This window comes from Sceloporus undulatus, chromosome 6 (assembly GCF_019175285.1).
Source record: "Sceloporus undulatus isolate JIND9_A2432 ecotype Alabama chromosome 6, SceUnd_v1.1, whole genome shotgun sequence".
Classification (NCBI taxonomy): domain Eukaryota; kingdom Metazoa; phylum Chordata; class Lepidosauria; order Squamata; family Phrynosomatidae; genus Sceloporus; species Sceloporus undulatus.
In genome coordinates this window covers 23,523,629-23,547,114 of record NC_056527.1, presented here as the reverse complement: position 1 = coordinate 23,547,114, position 23,486 = coordinate 23,523,629, and the positions used below count along the sequence as shown (strand labels likewise).

At 38.7% G+C, this 23,486-nt stretch overlaps 1 protein-coding gene across 1 annotated transcript in view; it reads left to right on the top strand.

Annotated features, from left to right (window-relative positions):
• KIAA1217 (KIAA1217 ortholog) overlaps nucleotides 1-23,486 on the top strand; it is a 504,546-nt gene that overhangs the window by 363,286 nt on the left and 117,774 nt on the right. Inside the window, 1 exon segment of the mRNA XM_042471784.1 lies at nucleotides 10,871-11,066. Within this exon segment, the coding sequence (XP_042327718.1) occupies nucleotides 10,871-11,066 (196 nt within the window).

The window sequence follows — 23,486 nt, the reverse complement described above, 5'->3', positions numbered from 1 at the left end:
CTTGCTGCAGCAGCCTTTGTCAATGTATTCATGAGACAATTAAAGCCTTGTGATCTTCTGGAGAGGTCCTTCTCTCTATCCCATTACATTCACAGGTTTGTTTGGTGGGAAGAAAGGCAAAGGCTTTCGTGGTGGCTCCTCCTGGACTTTGGAAGTCCCCCCCCCCTTAGGGAGGCCAGGATGACTGTTCATTCTCTCCTTCTGCTTAGAAACTGACATGGGTGGGATCTTAATGGTGTGCTGTATTGTTTTATGTTGCGTTTTTAGTCTTTTCATCATTTTTAATGTTTTTAACTTCCTAAATAGTGTCTTTTTAAAGAAATATATATATATATTCATAATAAATTTTAAAAACATGTTTTATTATTTCTATTTGTTTATTGATGTTTCTGTTTAGATTTTAATCTATATTGCTTTAAAATAGGTAATAAGTCACTATGAGTCCCATTATTGGGAGAAAGGCAGGATATAAATGAATAAAATTAATATAATAAACATATCTTCTTAAATGGATAGAAATATTACTTGGGGACCTAGAGATTCCTAGAGAAGTGTTCTCTCAGATTTAAAAAAAATAGCATTTGTGTTTTTTAAAATATTTGCTTCTGTTCACGGGTTTCCCCCACTTAGGATTGCACCTAATCGCCATGAATGTCAAAAGCCAACTGTAGTTCCAGAATCTTGAGGGGGAAAATGTTTGTCTGTCTGCTGTTCCCACTAAGAAAAATGCTTCTGAGTGGAACACTAAACATAATTTTATCACCAGGAATTCTGGAAGACTTCATAATGCATTTTTTTAAAAAAAAAAATCTTAAATGGATTAAAAAAAACAAATTGAAACTTGATAACCAGGACCAGAAATACGAAGTTGGAAGATAATTATTAATTAGCTGACAACAGACCATTAAGAGATGACCACTTGGCAAACATCAGAAGTTGTCAAAGGTCCTCAGATGCCTAGATTCTTGAAAGTAAACAAGGGATGAACAGAGCAGATTTGTTTGTGATGACTTTCCAAAACATTGGTGCCACTGGTGAAGAAGCCCTGTCTGAGTAATCACCTTATCTGTAGATGTTGATAGAACCCAGAATGGGGACTCTGATAGAAGCTGGAGAAACTGGTTCTTGGAAGTTAAACAGGAACTAGACCATTTACAGCTTGAAAGGTTAGCAGGTGTACTTTGAACTATGTTAGGCAACTAGTAAGGTGTTACAGCTTTACCCATTCCCATTAGCCTCTTGGTAGAAATATTTAAAATCCACATTAGTTTCCAAAATCTCTTCAAAGGCAGACTTCATTGTACACTGGAGTGATAATGAATGTGACATAAGGTAGGAGATTGATGGGGAAGGGCACAACTGGTGTTTTTGCCTAAATTAGTAAAAAAAAAAATTTAAAAAATTATGTGACATTATTCCTACTTAGACCTCTACCTGGATGCCAAGGAGCACTGCTTGGTCCAGGAGTCCTGGGCCCTTTTCTTACCCAGTACCCAAATGGCAAAATGGACTCATGGTTTCAGCACCATGGATAGCACTAGCTTGTTTTGACAAATTCAGGTCACACACTCTTAACGTCAGGTGAAGGCAATGGCAAACCCCCTCTGAAGAACCTTGCCAAGAAAACCCTATGATAGATTCACCTTAGGGTGGCCATAAGTAAAAAATGACTTGGAGGCAACCAACAACAATGGATGAGATTGCATTTGAGGCCTTATGAGCCTTTGTCCTTATCCTTCTTCCTACTTTCTCAAAAAATGGAATGCTTGTATCTTATCCTTACAGCCAGCTTTTCAGCTCCTCCATACCTTATTGCAGAGTATTGCAGAGTGGTTGGCACAAGAGAGAAGCTTTTGTACTGGCCGTTCTCTGTAATGCCTTATTGAAAGTGTCCCTATTCAAAATCCAAGATGATATGGGGTTTTTATATTCCCACCTAGCAGGCTTAAGTCATGTGCAGGATCGTGATACTCAGGGGTGCTTCAAATATTGAAGAGAAACTTCATGCACAAACCTCCTAGGTCTGTTCTGCTCCAAAAGGCAGGGCAGGATTGCAGACTCACCAATGTCTAAAAACGTAATGTACCTCAAAGGTTATCATGTTAGAAGAATGCTTCTTGCCTAGCCTTATATGCTAGTAACTGTTTATACCTGGTATGCCCAGAAGTATTTCGTTTTCCAAGGTTTTTTCTACATTATTTTTTGTCCTGGATGAGATTAGGTTCTTACACAGGCAAGACACATACTTAATCACTGCACTTGGTTCCTCTGCCCCAAGTGCTTATTAGTCTATTATAGTGACAGTGTGGTATAGTGGTGAAAAGACTGGATTTGGGAGATTAAATTCAATCCCAATTGAGCCATGAAATGGCCTGTTACTCTCCCTCACTCTCAGACTCACCTATCTTAGGCATTGCTGTTAGGGGATAAAATGGAAATGGAAAAGAAAATTGCCATATGTTGCCTTGAGCATAGTGAAAGAAAGGCATTAAATAAATGTAACCTTAAAGTCGGTAATGAAGACATCAAAATAATTAAAGATTTTCTAACCCTTGGCTCAAAATTGAGAATATAGTCAAGACATCAGAAGAATATTAAGACTTAGAAGGGCAACTGTGAAGGAACTAGATAAAAACCTCAAGAGCAAAAATGTCATTAAATAACAAAATCAGATTCATCCATGTCATAGTGTTTCTCATTTTTATGCATCGGTGTCAAAGCTGGAGAGTAAAGATAACTGATAAACTCATTTGAAATGTAGTGGAGGAGCGTTCTAGGGATACAAAAGACCACTAAAAATGGGACAAACAGGTCCTAGAGCAAATAGGTCTTGAACTGTCAGTAAAAACCAAGATGACTAAAGTGAGGCTATTGTACTTTGGACATACCATGACACAATGGGACTCATTGCAAAAAAAGTGCAAGGCCATAGGAAAAGAGGAAGCCCACATTACAGATGGATTGAAGAAGGAAAACCTGGCCTTGAGTTTGCAAGACATGAGAAGGACAGTTAATGACCAGAGCTCTTGGAGGGTTCTCATTCATAGAGTTGCCATAAGTCAAAGTCTACTTGACAGCAAATAACAGTGACAAAATGTAACTAGAAGGTAAATTAATACACAAATCCTTTTAGATCACACTATGGCTGAGAAATCTTTTTTTTTTTTTTTGCACTGAAAATAATACTTGTTTGACTGCTTTAACTATAAACATTTCCAATATGTAGATCTTAGTATACACCAGGGAGTGGAACAGTCATGAGCATAATGCATGCCAAATTTTTTTATTCATTTAATTTTAGAACTGGGGATGTTTCTCTCATTAAAAAAAATACTAGACCACCAATCTAGATGAGAATCTTGAGAAAATGAGTTAATTCTTTTGCTTCTTCACCATCTTCCTTTTTAAAAAAATATCACCAAAGATGGGAGCAGATGTACATCCCCTTCTGTCTGTCGGAGCCCTGTTCTGTATTGCCCCACCTTCCCATAGCTGCAGTTTCTGAAGGAAAAGATAGAAAGAGGTAGAGCCAGTTCTAAGTTAACACATTTTAGCATGACATGTAGTTTGGCCTTTGATTCCAATTCTGCAAAGCATATATTAATTAATGAGCAGAGTCTCTCCTAATTATTGCATGTTAAACAGTTTAGCATTTGAATGAGCAGTGCTTAGCCACTGTGGTTTGTTAGTCATTGTGAAGCTGACAGGAATCCAGAAGGGAATCTGACAAAATTTATATGAAATGCTGGGATTGTTCTAAAAAAAAAAAAACTGGAACATAATTGTACCCAGTGGTTGTTCAAAATATGGCTAGACAGCACCTAACTTCCAGCTTCTTCTGAGAACAGCAAAAACGTGTGTGTGTGTGTGTGTGTGTGTGTGTGTGTGTGTGTGTGTTTGGAATAGGTGAATGAAGAAATAAGCAGCCATTTTCTGAATTTATTTATAAGCATGTTAAATCATTTAAAAAAAATAAGTCACCTATAAAAACAAACACCATAATAACACCAGTAGATTAAAAAAATCTTCATGAACAATTCATAAAAAACCATGGGTGACTGATAAAGTTAACAATTGCAAAAATAATTAGGAAAATGCTTGTTTCTTTATGTAAATATGTATTTAATTAACTGTAGAACTACTCAGCATGAGACCCCTATTCAAGTTCACATAAAAGGGTTAAATCAACTCACACACATAGTCCATTAGCCTTGTTCCCTACTGTTGTCATTGTGGTGGCATGAAAGGCAATGGTTCTGAAGACAAGGTCTCTTTTATGTATAGAGTCTCTATGTGAGCAAGAACCCTAGAAAAATCTGTTTTGTATGGAAGCCCCCCATGTATAAAGAGTCTGTCCTCTTTAAAATCATCACTTTTCATTCAACCAAAACAATGATGGAAGATGAAGCTAACATACTTTTTTACTTGTGTGCTTATTTAACCCCTTTTTGCATACCTAAATAGGGCTTGGAAGTTCATTTAACCTCCATGGGGAGAAAATTCCACACTGGGTGGAATGGTCAGGGCCAGCTTGAGTACACTTGGGCCCCGGTGAGTTTTCCCTCCATACCTTGGAGGTTTGGTTAGTCCCTTGGGTTTCCTTGAGTCTTAGTGGAAGTGGGAACACTAAGTCACTGCCAACTCACAACCAGCACCTCCCCATCACAGCTTGCCAAACTTTATTCTTTGTTCAGGAAATGCTCAGCAGCTGCTCTCAGAGGCAGAGGTGCTCACCTGGCCTTTGGAGCTTGAAGTACTTCCCTTCCTCCTCCGGGCTGCTGAGGGTACTACTGTCCTTGGATTTATTGCATTTCCTGACACTGCCCCCTCTTCTCAATCCCACTTGCTGATGCTACTGCATCCATTTGCTCACCTGCATTTTCCCTTCCCTCACTTGGTCCTTGGTCCTATTCTCACTTGGTCCTTGGTCCATTTACTCTATCAGCTCTGTCCTCACTAAAATGCTGTTCATATGAGGGGATGCTACTCAGTTGCTAGATCATGTGGTAGTCATGCCCTCCCCAACAGTAGGCCTCATTTCAGGTAATTTAATGAAAGAATTATTTCCCCCTTTAATTTCTTTTTACTTTTGGGAGTCACTTGTCACTTCTCTGGCATTAATATACATGCTCACCAGCAATGGGGTGTTTACAGCCTTGTAACCTAGACATGATTCACGTCACAGAGGCACTTCAAAGCATGCCTCTTGGTTCTCTAAGATGAAAAATGTTAGCTATAATTCCTGGAGAAAGGAGAAAAAAATACTGCTTCATAATCGTGTCACTGCAGGACTCTAGATAATACCTAATATATTAATACAAACCTTTCGTAAGCACAGAGCTCCAGAGGCTTTGGGTTTCGTGTTAGGTATTTATTATATTTTGAGAGCAACTGGACAAGTTGGCAAGAGAACGAAGGAGAGAGACTGAAGCTCTGCAGCAGCCACCTAATGAAATCCTAATAAAAACGCTAACGTTGCTCATTCAGCCAAGGTCAGTGAGGGAGTATAACATGATCCGTGCCATTTCTGCAGCAAGTTCACCTCTTCCCACTCAAAAAAGAAAAGGCCAGATGTCAGCAATATGGTCCTCTTTGTTTTTAAATCCTGTCCTGATCTGAGCAATGTTTTCCAACCTTCTAAATATAGAACAGCATTAAGAAGGATGAATCAGGGGTTTTAAAGGAGACATAAGGACTGTAATTCATCCAATGATTTGGCCAATGTGCATGTAAATGGGAATTGGAAATGATACAACATAGTGGAATCCCTGGGGTGTGTCTGCATGGCAACTCACTATGTCTCTACATCTGGAATTCTATACAAACCCAAGATCAGGGGGTGAAGTCTTCAGGAAAACAAAGGTTAGTGGAATGGTTAAGATGGAGTTGGGCTTTCCCCCATTTTTTTTAGTTGAAAGCTTCAAACTTGAAATACGAATGCAATTAATAAAGCTTGAACTTGTCAGGATATGGATCCCACCTCCCATCCATGCATGCATGGAGATAAATGAGTTTTTAAATTTATTTTAATTATCAATAAACAGCTATTAAATCTGATGACACAAATTAACACTTAGCTGGCATAGCATCTGAGGCAGGGTGGACAACTTCAAAAGGTCCCTGGGCTAGACTTCTGTCTGAGGGATCATACACAAGTCACGTGGACTGCCAAAAATGTCAAAAAGGGAAAATAGAAATACATTTGATTTTGAAAGCATTGTATTATTTTTCTTTAAAAAATTAAGTGGGGTGGGGTGGGGGACAGCTGCTGATCTGTTTAAAGGGTGAATCACCACTCCTGAAGGCTTTTAACCAAGATAATACATCCTTTTTTTGGACATAATATGGGTAATATAGAAAAATCTGGGCTCATTGTAGAGAAGAAAACAAGCCTGGGAGGTGGCTGATTCTATCCCAGTCCACACTTTCCTGGCCGATGATCAAACTGTAATACCCACTTATGGAACTGAAGAAATACATCATCAAGGTAATATTAACACCACGAACCATCTGCAAGACACACCAAACCCACAAAATGACAGAACATCCCTAGTGATCACCTACATTCTCCATGTGAGAACACTCAAATGTATCACCAGTGAGATTCAACTAGTTCTAGATAGTAACACTGCCCTTTAAAAATACTTCTAGCAAAGGAGAGCTTGCCCCCTCTCAAGGCAATCTGTAACACCTCTCTATCAGGATGTTTCTCCTAATGACCCCTTGAAATTGGTTTCCTTGAAATTTCTGCTCATTGGCCTATCCTCTGAAGCAAAAAAGAATAAATCTACTACATCTTTTATAAGACATCCCTTCAGATATCTGACGACCGTTCTCGTGTCAATCCTTCATCCTCTCCAGCCTAAAAATATGGAGCTCTTTTCCCATATTCTTTCATTTGTTGTATATTGCATCTTTACTACTGTTTTAGACTTTGATTTCTTTTTTGTGCCTTTAGTATACTATAATTGTACTGACATACATCATTATTGCATACATGCATTTTTCCCCAAACAAATGCAAATTATAAAGCAAATAAATTCAATTAGATAGATAGATAGATAGATAGATAGATAGATAGATAGATAGATAGATAGTGGCATCATTAGGGTTGGTGGTGTGGTAATTCATGGTGCCACCCAACCCCATTGACCATCCCCTTTACCACCCCATGCAGAATCCTTAGGAATGTTTTTTGGACTAAGATTACTCTTAAATAATAATTCCCCTGTGTCACTGAATGTAATGGTCATAGTTGTGACATAAACAACTAGCAAAACTAAAAGTATATCATATGCACAACCTAAATGTATTTACATGTACATAGTTTCCATGTGGTTAAAGTGAACATTTATAAGATGTGATGTTTTAAAGAAAAATTTTTAAAAAATTAAATTTTGAAAAAAATTAAAACCTGGGGCCTCTCCTTTCTCTTCCCACTGAACCTCATCCTGCTCACAACATCTCTTTGATGTTTTAAAGGGATGCAGGTGAACACCATACTCTGTATCTGCCCAAAGGCAGGCATTTGGGCAGCAGCGCTGTCACCACCCCTTAGGGCAGTAGTCCCCAAATGGTGCTTTTTAAGGGATTTTGGACTTCAGCTCCCAGAATCGCGAACTATTGGCCAACATGGCTGAGGCTTCTGGGGGCTGAAGTTCAAAATCTCTTAAAGGGTATAGTTTGGGGAACCACTGCTTTAGGATGTCATCTAGTGTGGCCCACATAAACTAGTTATGCCTCTCGATGGATGGACAGACAGACAGGCACAGACACAAATAGACAGACAGACAACTCTGATTCTCATAGAACCTGTTTTCCAGACTTCCCAATGCTCTGGTTGTCCAAGTCTCCTAGACAGTTTAGAACCACAGTCTACATTCCTGTACTCTTTGCAGCTTTAAAATTTCTTGCCCCCAAATCCACCTTCCCCTTTTTTGACTCTGGTGGATTTATAAGAAAGGCGGTCTCCTTTTCCTTTATTCTTCCATCCAAATTGTTTTTTAGCAGTATTTACATATGTGATTATCCTGAGTTACCAAAAAAGAAAAAAGAAAGAAAGGAAAAGAAAAGAAAAGAAAAATGCAATTAAATTTTTCTAGCTTGTTTTGAATCTGCCTATACATTTGGCCAAGAACAGGCCTTTGAATTTTGCCGTGAACCTCAGCAGAAATCTTTGCCCTTGCTACCAAGCCCTAAAATTCCTGCATGACTTCAGAGCTCCTGACAACTCCCAGCATTTTAAGAGCCCTTTTTACAGCTTCCAACAGGACTTCATGTTCCGCACCCATTCATCTGACAGTCCCTCACAGAAGAGCCTCTCCCTTCCTGCTTGGATTGATTCAGCCATGACCCAAACAGAAATAATTGTGTTATTTCTAGATATAAAAACAAGGAAGGTTTGTTTGGCAAAAACAAAACTTAATCCATAGTCAAAATAGTGCTCCACTCCATAAATAAGAAAAAAAATCAGGAATCTTTAATATTCGTATTATATGGTACAAACAACAGGTCTCATGGTTTGCACATACTATATTTACTTCCTCCTTGTGTCTTTCTGACCATGTATGCACCTGCAAATTATGGCAGTTCCATGAATGTCATAGAATTTACTTAAGCAAGGAGTACTCAGAGGTGGTTTCCTTCCTCTTTTTGTCCATAGAAGCAGTTAAAATGTCTTTTCAGAATTTTAAATGATGTTTTGGAGGATGACATAAGGAATGTTCTTTATTTATAAAAGAGATCAAATGTCTTCAGAATCATACATATGTTTCTCTCCTTTCACATACTTTATGTGTCAGTTTGTCTAATAGGGCCATTGTCCAATTTCTATTTAGCTGTTTGCTCTGAGACAGACCATTTACAGTTTTTCACTGGTAAACAGTTTTAACCTTGGCAGCAGCAAGGAAGAATGCAATCATTTCCTTATGTTGATCTTTCAAGCCAGTCGGAGGCTTAAAAGACAAACTCCTGTACACCATGCTTCATCTACTTTCTCTGTTTCCTATGATACTTTCCTCCTACTCCTTAAATCAGAGATGGGCAGCATCTGGCATATAGGCTGCATGCTCCCCATGTGCCTATTTTTGCAGCTCCCTACTGCTCTCCAACTAAACAGCATGGTGCCAAAATTCAGTGGCATAGTGATGGGTGCAGTGTAACCTCAGTTTCTTTTTCACTGTAAAATAAGTTGTAAGAGGAGTTCATGGCTCATTTTAAAGGAGGCTCGTGCTCTCAGAAACCTCTCAGAAGTACAATGTTCCTTTAAAACAAGGTGCATGTTTCCCATACATTTAGTTTTAAAGTAAAAATGGGTTTTATTCTGAATTTTCTGAAAGTAAAAATGTGTTTTAGTCTGAATTTTCTGAAAGTAAAAAACGTATTTTATTCTGAATGTAAACTTATTTGTTTACCTCCACTACCAAATTTCATCAGGCATGAGATGCAGGGTCCAAGAGCAGGGAAGAAACTGGAATCAAGGACAAGCTTCCCACTATTTCTCCATTCACAAAAATGGAGCAATTCCATTATTTTCCTTTCTTAGTGCTCCCTCTTAACATTATGCTTGTAGAAAACATCATTTGGGAAAATGGAGGTTAATGAAAAGGGAACTAGGAGTTCTGAGGCTCAGATTTTTCTGAAACCATAAGTGAGACCCAAGTCCAAAATCTCTGCCTGGACTTAAGGCTCACTGAGAGACTTTCACAATCACTGGCTGCATCTGCATTGCAGAATGAATGCAGTTTGACACTGCTTTAACTGCCATGGCTCACTGCTGTGGAATTTAGAGATTTGTAGTTTCTTGTGGTACCAGAGCTCTCTCACAGAGAAAGCTAGATATCTCACAAAACTACAAATCCCACAATTGCATAACACTGAGCCATGGCAGTTAAAGCAGTGTCAAACTGCATTCATTCTGCAGTATATAATGGTCTTGCCTCTTCATTTCATTCACATTGGCCAGTTCACAATATCTTTGTTCACTAACAACTATTGTTAAAACTGGACTTGCTACTTCATTTCATACACAAAGGATTTTGATTTTGAATTGACATTCTCACATACCAATGGCATATATATATATGTCTGTCCCTGGTTTCCACTCCACTACCTGCACCTGAGGAAGTAGACTGAAGTCTATGAAAGCTCATGCTGCCAATTTCTTTATTTCAGTTCGTCTCAAAAGGTGCTGCAAGATCTCTCTACATACTGATTCTGCAGCACAGATTGGGTAACTGTTTCTTTGTCTAGTGTACCTCATAGGAATGTTGTGAGGATAGATCGAGAGAAAACTGTGTATGATATGCTGTTTTTAAAGAGCCTGTTTTCAAACGAAATACTCAGAATCCAGGTGAATAGTGGAACAAGTAAAATAAGAATTACTCCATTCTTGTGAATGGTGAAATGTCTTTTCACACAACTAGCACAGCAATACTGAAACTGGGTTTGTGGGAACTTGGGTGGACAAAGCTTCAATTCATTGCATGTGTACTTTGTTGAATGTGTATTTGAATGCTTACATACTGTTATTGTAACAGACAGTGCTAACAGTTGCCTGAACCGCAGGGAGTAGAATTGCCATCCATCTAACCCATAATGTCCTAGCCTCAGGTATTTGTTAGATATGTATTTTGTGCGGCTGGACGTACAGTAATAAAAACCTTAATGGAATACCCTGGGAGAGTCTTTTGTAAATAACATACAGAGGAGTCACCTTGAGCTCATAAGGCCTGGCATATTTCTACATTCAGCAGTCCTGTTGTTGTTTCATCTTTTTCTTCTTTTCCCTGCCTCCCCTCAGGCAGGGATCTTAATGTTACTAAAAAAATATTTGCTCTCTATTAATGATTTATTTATTTTTATTTCACAGACAAGGAGCCCCAAGCTGTCTCAAAGCCCACAGCCCAATCTGGGAGATCAGACTGAATATTTGTCAGAGGCATCTGCCGACTCCCTGGAAATCATGTCTGAAGGGGAGTACCCTTCTCCTTTCTCAAGAGGAAGCCGTACACGAGCGAGTCTTCCCGTGGTGAGGACAACAAACCAGACAAAGGAAAGATCACTTGGTAAGATTCACACATTATCATGAGTGTCCTTCATGTCTTGGAGTGAGTCTCAGGAGCATTTTAAAAATGGGTAATTTCTGTGAATCACTCAAAACCACCAAAATTCTTTTCCATCACATCTCCTAAGGCCAAGACATTATGTAAACACAACTGATGTTGTTGATCCATTTGATACAATAATTGATGCAATATAATCCAGTGTTCGCAACTGGATTGCATGCTAAAAGTTTCCAGTTTAACCCCATAAATCTAAACAGATAAGATCTCAAGTTGCAGAGTTGAAGAAGGCCTCTACCTCAGATCTTGGATAGTCCTTATCTATCAGAGTATGCAATATTGTGCTAGAGACAAAGTGGGAAAAGTGCTGCCATCACAACATTTAGTGTCCCTGAGCCCTACAAACCTCAGTGGTGGTGGGGGGGGGGGGGGGGGGTTGACCAATTTTGCCATTTTTTTAAATACTTTCTAGACTTTGGTGTCCAAGAAAGAACTTACCCTCAAAAAGGAAATGACTTGGAAATTGACCTGAAAGTCACATCCTTTTGAGAATCTCCTACCCCAGAGCTACATTAGCCCAGGGAGTACCAAACATGTGGTGAAATCTTCCTTCACACTCCCTGGAGCAGTGTTGAAGCCTATTTGGAGGCAAAAAGATTCATTTAAATCTCAGATTTTTGTGTAGAGTGCATTGGGAATTAATTCTGGCAGTCAAGTGTGGTCCCTGGTCTAGATGGACCTGTCTTCATTTGTGAAGCTTGTGGTACCTTTAGTATCCATGAAACAATGCATACGTTTTAAAATACATACAGCAAAATATGATACAATTGGGGAAAAACTCAAACATAATTTAATAAATATGGAAAGTTTGTGCAAAAAGCACATACACTAGCAGAAAAGCATACATTATTGCAGGTAAAACACAGTTCTTTTAAATGATTATGATGATAATTTATTTATATTCCGTCTTTTCCCTAGGGAATCAAGGCTGATTACAACATAATAATAATGTAGTAACAATAAAACATAGTGGAAATAAAATTACAATTAAAAGAAACAACCCCATATCCCAACTATCCCCCCAGTATGATAGGAAAGATCTATAACTATTGAATTTGGCAAAGGTAGATGGGTGAAAATTTCATTTGATTTCAGTTCTTTACTTTTTGTAAGAATTTACAAAAAAATCCCAAATTGCACATTAAGATTAGAAAGTACCTAGACTTTTTTAAAAAAAAATCATGGAGGAAAGCCAAAGTGAGATATTTTTCCATTCATCCCTGAACCTGACCTAAGTTGCACCCACACTGCAGAAATAATCCAATTTGACACCACTTTAACTGTCATAGCCCAGTGCTATAGAATCCTGGGAATGGTCGGTCTGTAAGACATTTAGCCTTCTCTGTCACAAAGTTTTGATACCACAACAAACAACAATGCCCAGAATTCCATATCACTGAGCCATGGCAGTTAAAGTGCTATCAAAGTGGACTATTTCTCCTGTGCAGATGCAGCCCTTCCGAAGGGGCATCAGTTACTGCTGTGCTGCAGAGAGCAAAATGTTTTGAGCCAGTCCTGTTGACTGCAGAGCATTCTTGCCCTGCAGTTATCAACTCATGTGATACTTCCCCATTTCCCATGGCATCCTCTTTCCTAGCCACACACAAACACACTGCACCTCTCAGAGTAACTGCTCTTGCCATCATTTTCATGAGTTTGGAAAAGATTAGTGAATTTCGGTTAATTGCACAAGTAGGAGGCAGCTTTTTTGGGAAATGTTTCCCAATAGGAGAGAGAGGCTGTTGCTATATAAGGCAATGAATGCAAGCTGCAGAGGAAGGCAAAGGGTTATTTTCATAATGTAACTTCTCTTCTGCAAGGATCTCATCTCCCAGGGTGCAGAGTAGCATAAAGCAAAATGACTGGGTCATAAATCACAGGGCTGCTCAATAAACTGAATGTAGCAGTTTATTTATTCTGTTAACAATCCCAGGCCATTTTAATCAAGAATGCTTTGATATCTGATCCATAATCAGTTTTCTTTATAAAAGAAATACCCAAAAAAGTATAAATTTTAAGCCAGTTTTAACTGGCTTCTTCAAGCCAAGGGAAACCAGGAATGGGGGATAAAAGAGAAGGGAAAAGGTACCACTCCTACATATCTTTAGAGGTATTTTTGCATGAATTTGTACCACCCATCTTAGTCATTGCAGAAGATACATTTTGCAAATTGTGAACATAAGTATACCCCAAATCAGTAATGAGAAAATTAATTTTATGTTATTTATGCTTTTACAGTATTGAAAAAAAAACCAGTAGAGATTTGAGATGGGAAAGTTATTTTTACAAAGTATTTCATTCCCATTACTTTTTGCAGTAACCTTTATTGCTGTTACTTGTTGTGCTGTTTGAAAAATAACTTGTAACATTACTTGTTACCTTGTTTTTGTTATGTTTTTTACGTTCTATCTTTTTTGAGCGAGAGTAAGTGAGACTCAACCTTGCTCAAGAAAAATCATGTTAAAATGCCTCAAAACTAATCTGCACTGCAGAAGTAATGCAGTTTGACACTGCTTTAACTGCCATGGCTCAGTGCTATGAAATTCTAGGATTTGTAGTTTTATGAGATCTTTAGCCTTCTCTGACAGAGACTTCTGGTGCCCCACCAAACTCCAAATCCCAGGACTCCATAGCATTGAGTTGTGGTATTTACAGCAGTGTCAAACTTCATTATTTCTGCAAAGCAGATGCAGCCTAAAATGCCCTTAAAAATGCTTTTTTAAAGTAACGAAAACTGTTCCATGCTGTGCTAAGAAAGTGGCTTCACTTGTGCATGTCATGTTACTTTTGAATTGAAACCATGTTGCACTTTCTTTACCCAAAAAGTAACTATGTACATAACTTATTTGTAACTTGCTGCTCCCAAGAAACACATTAACAGATCTTATATAGATACAGGAGCTCTAATGTATTTCTGTTATATTTGGCTTGGAGGAATTGTTTCATAGATTTCAAGAGAGGGTTCCATTTTGTGCTCAAAGGAAGATGTTGTTGCTGTTGTTCTTGTGTGCCTTCAAATAGTTTCTGAACTTAATGCAAAAAGTACCTGCATGTAAATTAATAGGCTGTCCATGTTTCAGAATAGACAAAGTGAAGTCTTGGACTCACATAAAGCTCCCCAAGGTAATTTTTGCAACTCTCACCTCTCCGCATTTCCTGGACTACCTTTTCTTTGACTGAGGAACGGGTGAATTGCCTCTCCTAAAAGCCCCAAGGAGTGGTAATTCACTTGTTAATATGTTGCAGGCAACACTGAAAGCCACATTGAAAGAGCATGAAAGAGAACTATTTTTCAAAGCCAGAAGTGGACTTCTGGCTATTTAGTATTTTGTGTTTTATGTTACTGGGGAGAGCCTAGCATTTTTTGCAATTTATGTGGCACCCAGGGATCCTGGGGCCAGTTAGTCACCATTAGCCCACCACAGTTGCACACCCCAGGCATATACACAAGACTTGTGCACCATAAACACATTTTTAAGTGCAAATGCTGGTCCACAGCAAGTATATGCAGTTTATAAACATTAATTGCTTTCTAGTACTTGTACAATTCAGTTAAATTATTTTCTAATTATCTTTGGACCATATGCCAGTGCTAGCGATTAAATCAGATACATTTCCAGCAACTCAAATGGAGCATGGGGATTTCAGCAATGTGTTCAGAAAGAAAACAGATATTGCTCATTATCATGACTGAAGGTTGATAGAAATATTGAAACCCTCCCCTCCCAACAGTGAAAGGAGAAAAGGACTTCTGAAATAATTCCATAATATTCAGTAAACTCCAGAAGAAAGGAAAATCTATAAAATGTTGAAGGTATTTTTGTGTCTGTGTCCCAAACTTTCTTCATGTGAAAAATGGTGATCAATATTTCTTTGTTGTTCTTATGGCAGAAGTGAGAATCATGCAGGCTGTAGGCCATAGATGATTCCTCATAGCCATATGTGCAGCTCAAAGGCTTCACCAGGAAGCCATGAGCATCCTTGGTTTTTTGGTTAAAAAAGGAGTTGCAGTCTGTCTTTTAAATAAGATGCAGCAAACTTTGTCACCTTTTAAAAGTTTTTTTAAAAAATATCTCTCCATGCCACCTTGAAGGGCACATTCATGCTACATTATTATAATGCTATGGTTCCACTTTCAACTAACTTGACTCTCTCCTATGGATTCCTATGATTGGCAGTTTAGGGAAGGGATTTTAGACTTCTCAGCCAGAGACCTCCAGTGGCTCAACAGACTACAAACCTCAGACTCCATAGGATGTAGCCATGGCAATTAAAGTGAAATAATAGCGCTATAACTATGTAGTGTGGATGGGTCACAGATGTGAACTTCCAGCCATACCTAGTTTTGTGGCGTTTTTTAATTTTAATTTTTGCAGTGAAAATCAACCTGTCGCAAAGTCGGTTATACTAGTTACTTTAGACTACAACTCCCACTTGGATGGAGGGTGAAGTAAATTGCAGACAGACACATATGGAAGGCAACAGGGTTGAGTGTGGTGATAGATACTGTTTTCTGCTTATATTCTGGTGCCTGGACTAATATGCCTGCTTGTGACTCCTCATTTAGTGGCTGTCTCTTCCTTGAATAAAATAACAAATAGGCCAATCATGGTAAGCTCAAGCATTATGATCTAAAGAGCCATATTAGGAAGATTTGTTCTTTTCTATTCTCTAAGACCCGGTCCATATGTGACATATGACCCATGAAATGGGTTCCCAAAGGAATTGACAAATCACCATCATCACCTGCTCTCCCCCTTTTCCACTCTGTATGTTTTTAATTGATTGGTCTTTCATAAATCTTGCTGGAGAACAGAACTCTGGCATGCATTTCCCCCCTTTCCATAGCAGCAGGCAGCTCATAATCTCAAAGAAAATGCTTTAATGCCCTTGCAAAACACTGACAAAGGCAGGGTGGAATGGTGGATATATTTGGAGGGGTGGAAACATAATTTATCTTGGCTGAGATTCCAAAATAGATTAAGGAAGTTCAAGGAAAGAGAGCTTCTCATCTCTCTTCCCCAAAATCTTTTTTCCAGTGGATCCCTGCCGGGTGGGTTAGAGAGCCCTATTGAACCATATGGAATGGGATCCTGGGGGAAGGGGAAATCACCTAAACTTGGAACAACCTCCAATGTACAAGCAACACAATGCAAGAAACAAGGTGCCCTGTAAGGTAGGTTGGGTGAGAGGTAGTGGTAGCTCCAAGGTCACATGGTAAATTACATACTCAAGCAGAACTTTGAACTCAGCTTTCCCTATTCAAAGTCCAGCACTTCCAAAATTATATGGTTCTCTCCAGTAGTTTGTAACTGTAAAAATGGTTGGAATCTAGGGAAAGGAAAAAAATGCAACAATTAATGTGCTGAATTTCCACAATTGGAATAATTTGCATAATATGCATTGTAAATGCACAACTTTGAGGAAGTGGAAAATAGGAACCCTGGGACCATAGAAATTTGAGTCCAAAAAACCTCTGGATGGCCAGTCCTCATCCCATCCTCACTAGAGATCTTTGATCTAGGTTTGGAAGAAAAACTGCTAGTGAACATTTCTGCATGTTGCCATTAGGCGTGATTTTGTTTCTTTGTTTCCTTGCTTCCTTCCTTTTTTCTTTTTGAGATTCTGGGGCCTACCTGTCCTTTCAAAAGTCTTATTGGGGGCATTTCAATCCTTAGGTTCCTCTTCCATTGCCTTACTTTATATACACAGGTAGTATGCTCAGAAGGACAGCTATCGTCTCACCAAATATTATATTCTGTTTTGTATGATATACAAAAAATATTGAGTTGAATCCAGAGTAATGTCATAATTAATTTGTCTCATTGATTTCAGTGGAACTTAAATGCAATTAACAGACTCTGGGTATAAGCCAAGAAAGCATAAACAGTCTTGAATTACATTCACATTAGCAAGACTGAAATTGTTAACCTGTGTGGTTTATGCTGAATTCTTGTGCGCACTTAAGCCCTACTGAACAGTTGCATTTTTATTTTGAGTGAACATGCATACAATTGTATTGTAAATTCTGTTAATGTTTGAAGTTAACAATGCTCAGTGTGGAAAGCAGAAAACAAACAAACCCAATAAAATAAACTGTTTAATTTAAAAGAATTGGGATTTACCAACATAAGACAATTTAACAAATTAGCACCATAGCAAACATTTATAATTAACTACCAATTAATTTTTATAGTTTGGAGGATAGCTGTCAATCATTAAAAAAAACAGTGTCCTAAACTTTTGTTATATAAAACATCCTTTGAATTGCATATAATTATAACTTCATCTGTTCACATGGGTCTCTCCATAAATGTCTATATTTTACTGTGTTAACTAGTTGTTTGTACCATATTTGTACATAAGTGGGGTTGGTTTTGTATCAGAATAAAATTACTAAAATAAATGCTCAATTTGCTCTGCATGGTATACCAAATCTAACACTAGCTATATCTACATTACACCTACAGTACCTAGATTGCACCAAAAATTTGCAATGTTTGCAAATTTTAATAAAAATTAGTTTTTAAAAGTATCATTTCTCACAATCCTGGAGGTCCTGTTGTTGTTGTTGTTGTTGTTGATACACTGGTACCCCGGAATACGAATGCGCCGCGTTACGAAATTTCCGGGTTACGAAAAAAATCCATTAAAAAAAACTGTTCCGGGTTACGAAGGTTATTTCGGGTTACGAAAAAATTTTTGGTGCTTTTCGGCGCTTTTTCGCACCAAATCGCGGCTTTCGCTATTAGCGCCTATGGGGCTTCGGCTTGCGAATGCTTTTCGGGTTACGAATGGCGCCGCGGAACGAATTAATTTCGTAACCCGGGGGAGCCCTGTATATGTTGTCATGTCAGCTTCAGCTTATGGTTACCCTATGGATGAGAGACCTTCAAGAGACCCAGCAATTATCGACTGCCTTTCTAAGATCTTGGAAATTGAAGACTATGGCTTGCTTGTTTTAATCCATGTACTGTAACACAGTGTTTCTCTTTTCATTTTGCCTTCATCAAACATTTTTTCTATTGAGACATATTGGCTCATGATAAGTTCAAAGTATAACAGCCAGTTTAGTCATTTTGGCTTCAAGTGAGAGTTCAAACTTATTTGCTCTCAGAGCCATTGCTGGGGTGAGAGGGCAATTCATGGTATCTGTAGAACTCCTCCAGCACACATTTCAGATGACTTGATTATCTTGTCAAATTTCTTTACTATCCAGCGTTCCAATCATACATATAAATCATGGCATGGTATGATTCTAACTTTGGTATTTAATGGTATATCTTTATAGTTGAGGATCTTAGCTAATTCCTTCATAGCTGTCTTAGACTTTTTCTGAGGTCTTTACTACAGTCTCCATTTTGATCAATGACTGGGCCAGAGTATAAAATAACAATATTTATGTTTTCCTCATCCACTTTGAATTAATCTAAAATGTTGGTGGCCACTCCCCCCCCCCCCCAATATTCACCTGTAAGTTTACTATTGCACTTTCTTTCTTAACTGCCATCAGTAGTCATTCCAAATTTTTGCTATTTTCTGCTAGTAATATGGTCATCAGCTTAATTTAATTTATTGATGCTTCCTCCCCCAGTTTTCACACCTCCTTCCTCCTGGTCAGATCCCACTTTCTGCATGTTCTATCTATAAATTAAACAGGGTGATAAAATACAGTCTTACCTGACCAGCTTGCCCAACTGTAAACCATTCTGTTTCATCATATTAAGTCTTTACAGTGGCCTCTTGTCCAGAGTATAGGTTATGGACATCAGGACAGTCAGATGCCATGGCACACCCATTTCTCTTAGGATGATCCACCCCCCACCCCCAATGATTTTGCTGTTTTGCTGTCATCTGTAAAGCATTTTCTTCTAAAATTCTTTGGTCTGCTCTATGATATCCTGGTACTGGAAAAATCTATCTACATATGGTATTGCAAATATATTAATGTGCAAATTCGGTAAACAGAAATACAAATAATTGCTGGAGGGAGGGGTTGTTACAGTTTCAACATGGGCAGGACGCTGAAATTTAATCCAATGAGAACTTTTTCCATAATGCAAACAGAAGCTTAGATGGAGTAATATTTCTCTAGAACAGAGGAGAAAAATGTTAAAGCCTCCTACTCACCTACTCATCCTGATCAGCATCAGCATCACTACCCCAAAGTTAATTTCTGCATTGTTAAAATGCACATTAAATAACAAAGATGCATCAAATATACCATTTAGTATGGCCTGAATATGTAAGCCCCACCAATATCTTTTCTGAGTTTCCACAGTTTTCTCCCAACACATGAGAATGCAAGAGTTTCTGGGCAACTTTTTAAAATGACTTTGGGATTAAAAAAAAATTCCATAATAAAATATGCTTTTTTATGTAGAAAAATGTGGGTGGGTGATTTGTACAGGTAAAGTATTTCCTGCACAAAAAGCAACTTTTTTTTGTAAAGGAAATGGCATATTGTACACAAAATACACTGTTTCTTGTGGGAAAATGTTGGGGTAGGTTGCACAAAAACAAGTTTACACAAAAAGCAAGTGCTTCTACACAAATGAATTTTCTGGGGAAAAAGTCCTGAAGTGTAAATAGTTTCAAATTGTGCATTTTCTTGGCAGCATGTCCGAGTATCTCAAGATGCTCTTTTACAATCAAGGATAAGAAAATTTGGGTGTATTCTTTTCACTCCCAGCCTAGAGCGTAACAGAAATAGAGCACTTATATAGAACTAATGAAGCTAACTTTTCAGTCTCCATTAATGCAGTACACAAAGAAAACAGCAATTTTAAATGCAAATGATAATAATCCCAAACAGTGGGGCTTTTCAGTTCAAATGAACCAATGGATGTACAGTTTCCTATTCTTCTCAACAGATGTGGTGGCAATGAGGCATGTTTTAAGTCCCTGTATTGCAATTTATGACGCAGCTGAATCCAGGTTCTGTTCCTGGATTCATGGCTTTTCCCACAGTGAGGGATAGTAAAGACAGTATAATTAGGAATTCTTGAGTGTGCTTAATGAGGATTAGTGTGATTACAAAAAGAGAGGAAATTCAAACAGTGCCTGAATAGGTGGCAATTTCATGCATATGTACTCCTGAGAGGTCTCTTGGATCAAAACATCTGCTGGAAGAAAGTCCATTACTTAGTTCAGAATCTTGCTTCCTACAACATCCAGTTAGATGCCCTCAGGAGGCCTAAAGACTTGTTTTTCTCTGGTAATTGGTATTCAGTTGCATGCTGCCTTGAAGCATGGCATATCTATGTAGCAGAGCTAAGGAATGTGTGGGCCTTATATGTTCATGAACTGCAGTTCTCAAGAACCCTGATGATGGGCCAATGATGGGAGCTGGAATCTGAGAACATCTGGAAGGCCACAGGTCACCACATCCATTTCACATAGCCATAATAGCTAACAGCCACTGATAGGGACATCTTCCTAGAATTTGTTTAATCCTGAAGCCATCTAAACCAGTGCTTCCCATTCTATTTTGTGTGGGGAATCAACAGTTGTTCTTTCCAGTGTGCTGCAGCTTCATATTTGTGTCCATTGACTACAACTGCTTCTTTATTTCCTAGAAACTCACCAAGGACTGGCAGCCAGTGACTTGGTCTCAGTCCAGGGATCACCACTTTGAGTAGCTTTGATCTGACGGCTGTCAGTTTGGCTTGTAGTAGTGAATTGCAGAAATACATCTATATGTTAATCCTCATAAAGTGCATAATATATGATACACTGTTGTGTGAAGAAGTAGTTTCCTCTGAGTAAATATACATTGCAGGCAGTTGTAGACTCTCTAAAATATTATCCCCTCAGGCAGTGGCTGTCAAGGGAATACTATCCATAGCCCTTTGAGGTTGGTGACAGAAATCACATTGATTTAAATGACATAGGGCTGCACTTGAAGGGACTAGCAAGACATACCATTTGTTAAAGGCTTCTGAAATTTCCATCCTCCATCCTTAGAGCAAGGATGGGAAACATGTGTGCCTCTACCGCACTATTCTGGCTAAGGCTTTGGGGAAATGGAGTCGAACAACATCTGGAGGGACCACACATTCCCCACCGCTGCTGTACAGATTGTTGGAGGTGAATTCTTTGACGTGTAGAATTTAACAAGACGTTTATGATATTTCCTTAATCAGAGGGACTTCTTCCCCTGACTGAGGGCTCATTCACACTAGCGTTTTTGTGATAAGTAGATCCAGGGAGATTCAATGATGCAATACTGAATCGAAGTTCCCACTATGTTTACCCCTACAGAATATCTCAGGGGCAATTTAACTCTGACGAAGTTCACATTACCATTTGTATCAATTTAAAATGGTGCCATTTCGATCATTCTCAGGTTTTTAAAAAACTGTTAATCAAATTATGCACACCTTTGTCATACTGATGATGCAAGTATTTAAAGGTGCAATCTACTGTGGCCATGCAATAGCAAATATGTGCATAAGCTGTCAATTTTTTTAAAAAAGAACACCATCTAATGATGTTCCCAGGAGAACCCCCTCCCTGGCTTTGGTGAGCTCTGGTCTGGGAATCAGACATCGGTGCAAATAAGGAGACTAAATCACTGGCAGAAGAGGGTGGGATGCCAGACTGTTCTCTTAAGAGACCACTTTCCAAAGCACAGGAAGTTTGAATCCACTGCATTTCTGGACCTGTTTTTTTTTCCCTCCCACAACCAAGTGCCCAGAGAGAAAAACAATGGCGCTTGGCTGGCAGGGAGAGAGCAAAGGGGTGGGCATGATCCGTCCCTGCACATTAATCCCTCTCTCCTGGATACCATAAATGAGATTGGGAGCAAGTTCACATTGATGGCATCCTGATAAAACACGGTGCTTTGGGAAACAATGGGGGGGTTGATCTTGGAAAAAACTGGTTAAGGGGGATTTCTGCTGGCCCCCCTTGAATTTGGGGCAGGAAAAACCGAGGCAAGTGTGAATGACCCCCTTTTAAACAGGTTTGCAAATCAGTTTATAATGTTGTGTGAACAGCCTCCTGACTGGAGCTGATGAAAATATTTAAAAGAAGTCATCCCCAAATGTTTTTGTTTGGCATTATGTTTGCTAAATTCCAGAAAGCTTCACAGGACATGTACAGTGTTCCCACTCCTGTCTATCTGCTACAGCATCAGCAACTGACATTAAAGTGTGTAGAGGGTTTTAACAATAGACAGTGATTTATTAGCTAGAAATGAGTTCAAAGGCTTTAGGTTTCACACCATTTCCCAGCTCCAAACAACCCATCATTAGAGTCCTGAATTGCCTCGTTAAACATTAATGCATCTTGAGTGATTCTCTTTTTTCTGCATTATTCCCTTTCCATCAAGTTGTGGTACTGCAGTTCAAAACCATTTCCAAATACATCATGTGAAAAGTTCAGAATGTGGCAGCCAGATTATTGGTCAGTACTGGGCTGCTTGAAAATTTTTGATACTGAAATGTTCTCATTGGCTTCCAGTTTTATCCCACATGCAGCTGAAAGGGCTGCCTTGTACATGAGGAGTTCAGGATTTGGGTATCTGGAAGACGACCCATGAAAAGGTCAAGCCTGAAATCTCCCTGGAAGCCAAGATTATTAAATTGATCCTGTCATACTTTGACCACATCATGAGAAGGCACGACTCATTAGAAAATACAATACTGCTAGGAAAGGTAGAGGGTAGCAGAAACAGAGGAAGATTTCAGGCCAGATGGACAGACTAAAACAGGGAAGTAATGGGCCTGAATCTACAGGACCTCAGCAGTGGGGGCTTAGAGATGTCTCATCCATAGGGTCATCATGAGTTAGGGTCAAATTAAGAGCAACAGCAGCAACAAAATAACCCATCCCATAAAACAGACTGAGCATATGGAGGGGCTGAGAGGGCCATTTTTATAATCATCCTGCTTTTCCTCCTGTTTTATTATTCCTTTCTTTTTAAAATTTATTGTTAATTTTGGAATAACTTTTATTGAAAGAGAGGGCATAGAAATTTAAAGATTAAATAAATCTTCATTGATTTAGGAACAGAACGCAAAGAGATAGCTATGTTAGTCTGTGTCAGCAAAAGAAGTAATCAAGAAATCAAGTAGCATCTTGAGATGATGGTGATGATGACAATATTTATTTATATCCCACCTTTTTCCCAGCCTAGGGCTCAAGGAATCTTACAAAAGCTAAAAGAAACATAGCTAAAAACTATACTAAATGTACTGCAGCCACTCACTCACAAACCATAAGGTTGCGAGTTCAATACCAGCAAAATGGCTCAAACTCGACTCAGGCTTGCATCCTTCTGAGGTGGCTAAAATGAGTACCCAGATTGTTGGGAGCAATTAGCTTACACTTTGTAAACCGCTTAGGGAGTGCTTAAGT